Below are 3,103 nucleotides of genomic sequence, written 5' to 3'. Positions count from 1 at the left end.
TAATTGCACAATTTGCACAATCTCACACTTATTCTTTGGGAAAGTATGTGTACGGGAGGGATAAGGGAAATAAAAGGTGGGAGGTTTACCGTTGCAATTAAAACTATAGTCCTGAAATTTGATTTAAGTATCTCCCCAGCAGATAATTTAATAAATTAAAATAGAAATCTATTTTAAATTTAAAGCACTTTTGACGTATGTAATACATAACAATCTCTTACAAATCATAAATGGGGAAAAAGAATGCATGATAAAAAATAAAGGGAAAGTTACAAGTATTCTATGTGGCTGGTTTCATGTGTTATTGTGACTTTTGTCTCTAAATACTTAATCTGTTTTGTTCCCTAACTAAAATATCATTACAAATAAGCCCTATTTTTGAGGACCCAGTGAAAATATAGAATGATTAGATGAAAGTTCTATTGTCTTATATAGATTTGACAATTTACTTTATACCTAATTGAATACCTATACTTAAGTATTACAGAACATGATTAATCAAAAAAGAAAAATATTCTAATAAACAACTGTAGGCTTGTACTAGTTTTTGAAAGCACATTAACTACTCTATTTAGTTGAGAAAATTAACCAAATAATCACAGAAATGAAGGGATCCTTTTCCTAGTAACTACAATCCATAAAGCCTTCTTTACTTCCTGATTCCTGAGGCTGTAGATCAGAGGATTCAACACGGGGATCACCACCGTGTAGAACACAGAAACCACTTTGTCCTGGTTCAGGGAGTAGCTGGAACTGGGTCTCAGATAAGTGTAGATGGAGGTGGAATAGAACAGAATTACAGCTGTCAGGTGAGACGCACATGTGGAGAATGCTTTGCGCCTCCCCTCCTCCGAAGGCATACGAAAGATGGAGAAGAGAATGTAGGAGTAGGAGGTGAGGATGACCAGCAGAGCCCCGACCATATTCACACCAGCAAAAGTGGAAATGACACTTTCATTCAGGCGTGTGTCAGAACACGAGAGCTTAAAAAGCGGAGGGCTGTCACAGAAGAAGTGGTGGATGACATTGGAGCTGCAGAATGGCAATCTGCTTACATAACTGGTGTTAACCATGGAGTTCAACAATCCTGCTGCAAAAGCCCCTGCTGCCATTTGAAGGCAGACAGCCCTGGACATAATCAAGGAGTAGAGTAGAGGGTTGCATATGGCCACATAGCGGTCATAGGCCATTAACCCAAAGAGGATGCACTCAGTTGTGGCCAAGGCAATGAAGAAGTACATCTGTAGGAAGCAGCCAGCAAAGGAGATGGTTTTCTTCTCTGATAATAAGTCTACCAGCATCTTTGGGGTGATGATGGATGAATAACAAACATCCACAAAGGACAGGTTAGCGAGGAAGAAATACATGGGTATGTGAAGTCGAGACTCAATCCTGATTAAGAGGATCATCCCAACATTCCCCAAAACTGTAAGTGTGTAAATCACAAAAAAGAGCAAAAAGAGGATAATTTGTAGCTCCAGGGTGTCTGCTAATCCCAATAGGATGAACTCCGTCAGCGAGGTATAATTTTTTCTGGTCATTTATTATGAATATAGTTTGCTTAAACTTGTATTCAGTGTAAATATTTCCCTCTCCAAAGCTTGCAGGAAATATTAGAAATGTTAATGAGGTCATTTACACATTAAAAAAAAACAACCTAGGATAATATGGCATAGTAAATGGAGTGACTGAAGTAAGAGGAAAATTAGTGGACAAATGGATAAGTATTTGATTTTATTAAGCAATTAATTGTCTGTATTGAATCTGGTTGGCAGACTTCTCAGATCACTGGTCTAAGTCCACATATTTCACTTCAGGTTCTACAAATGCAAGATATGTTGTTCCATTCTTTCTCTACCAGCCCACATCCAAAATGCAAAGGATAGAATATCCTTACTGATGTCTCTTCCATTCTCTGAACAAGTATGTGGGTTTAACTCAAATGTATTTTTTCTTCTCAAGACCGCTCTTTATATTCTTCAACTCCAGAATTTATGCATTGCCTCCCAGAAATCGCTCTTGTGTACATCAAGCAGCAAAAATAGCAACAATTTCAAATAGCCAATATCTTGACATCTATCATATCTTTAAGAATAGTTTTGTAGTGTTTTAAAAGTGAAGCAAACAATTGTTCTGATTACAAAGTACACTGTCAAATTAATGTCATGTGGTAGACACAGTACCTGTCCACTGCAATGAGTAACAGCACCAAATCCTTATGTCTTCCTTCCCAGTGTGTTATTTGTGTAATCTGTTATTTTCCGTTTTATTAGAGATTCTCAGTTGGAGCTTAAAAATAAAAAGAAGACAATTTTCATTTTTTAAATGAAATAAAATGCAGTAAAAATTTGAATTACCTATTGGTAAAAATCAGAGACACCTGAGTAAATACATGTTGCTGCATATTTATTTTGTTTTTCTTAAAGAGGATTGGGTAACCATGGGGAGTAGATTATAGGTTTTAATTGTGGAGTCAATCCTCTAAAGACAGAAACTCTAGTCTCAAAAGAAAATAAAATATGATCATATGCAGATATATGGAATCAAAGGTTATGTGGGGCTTGCATCAGAAAGCGCTTCCTGATCTCTATGTCACTTTAAAGTTTTTTGACAAAGTAAAAAAAATAAAATTTTGTTTTTAATTTACTATTTACATTGCCTCTCTCTTTGTATTTTTAGGTTATTCCAAAAGGGTACACAGCCTACAACAAAATTATTATTCTCTACTTTGCCTGTGTGTGTGTGCATGTGTGTATGTGTGACCCTCCCTTAGTCTGGGTGAGCTTAACCTTCAATCCAATTCTATTTCTGAGTGAAATTAATGAGAAGTAGAAACTAACTAAATCCATTGTACAATGTTTAAAGAATTAGTATACCCTGAGCAATAGGACAATGGATAAGAAAACCTAACTTTGTTTTTATGATTTCAGGATTGTGTTGGCATTTTGCAATTATTGTCTGTAATTCTGATCCTACAAAGGGTGAAACTATAGATTTTCCAGATCTAAATACACAAGTAAAACCAGGTGAAATAAATCACATTGAGTATCCATATGCAGGGACAGTCTCTTTGAATAGAGAACTTATAATGCATTGAGTTCTA

General features: G+C 35.8%; 1 protein-coding gene across 1 annotated transcript; it reads right to left on the bottom strand.

The window, feature by feature from the left end:
• Window positions 1–596: 596 nt before the first annotated feature.
• LOC131395625 (olfactory receptor 5F1-like) lies at window positions 597–1,541 on the bottom strand. Its single transcript, XM_058527482.1, has one exon. It carries the CDS (start codon window positions 1,539–1,541, stop codon window positions 597–599), a length of 945 nt encoding a protein of 314 aa, XP_058383465.1.
• Between the last annotated feature and the right edge of the window lie 1,562 nt (window positions 1,542–3,103).

This window comes from Diceros bicornis, chromosome 31 (assembly GCF_020826845.1).
Source record: "Diceros bicornis minor isolate mBicDic1 chromosome 31, mDicBic1.mat.cur, whole genome shotgun sequence".
Taxonomy (NCBI): domain Eukaryota; kingdom Metazoa; phylum Chordata; class Mammalia; order Perissodactyla; family Rhinocerotidae; genus Diceros; species Diceros bicornis.
The sequence above is the reverse complement of the archived record's forward strand: the minus strand, read 5'-3'. Positions and strand labels throughout refer to the sequence as shown.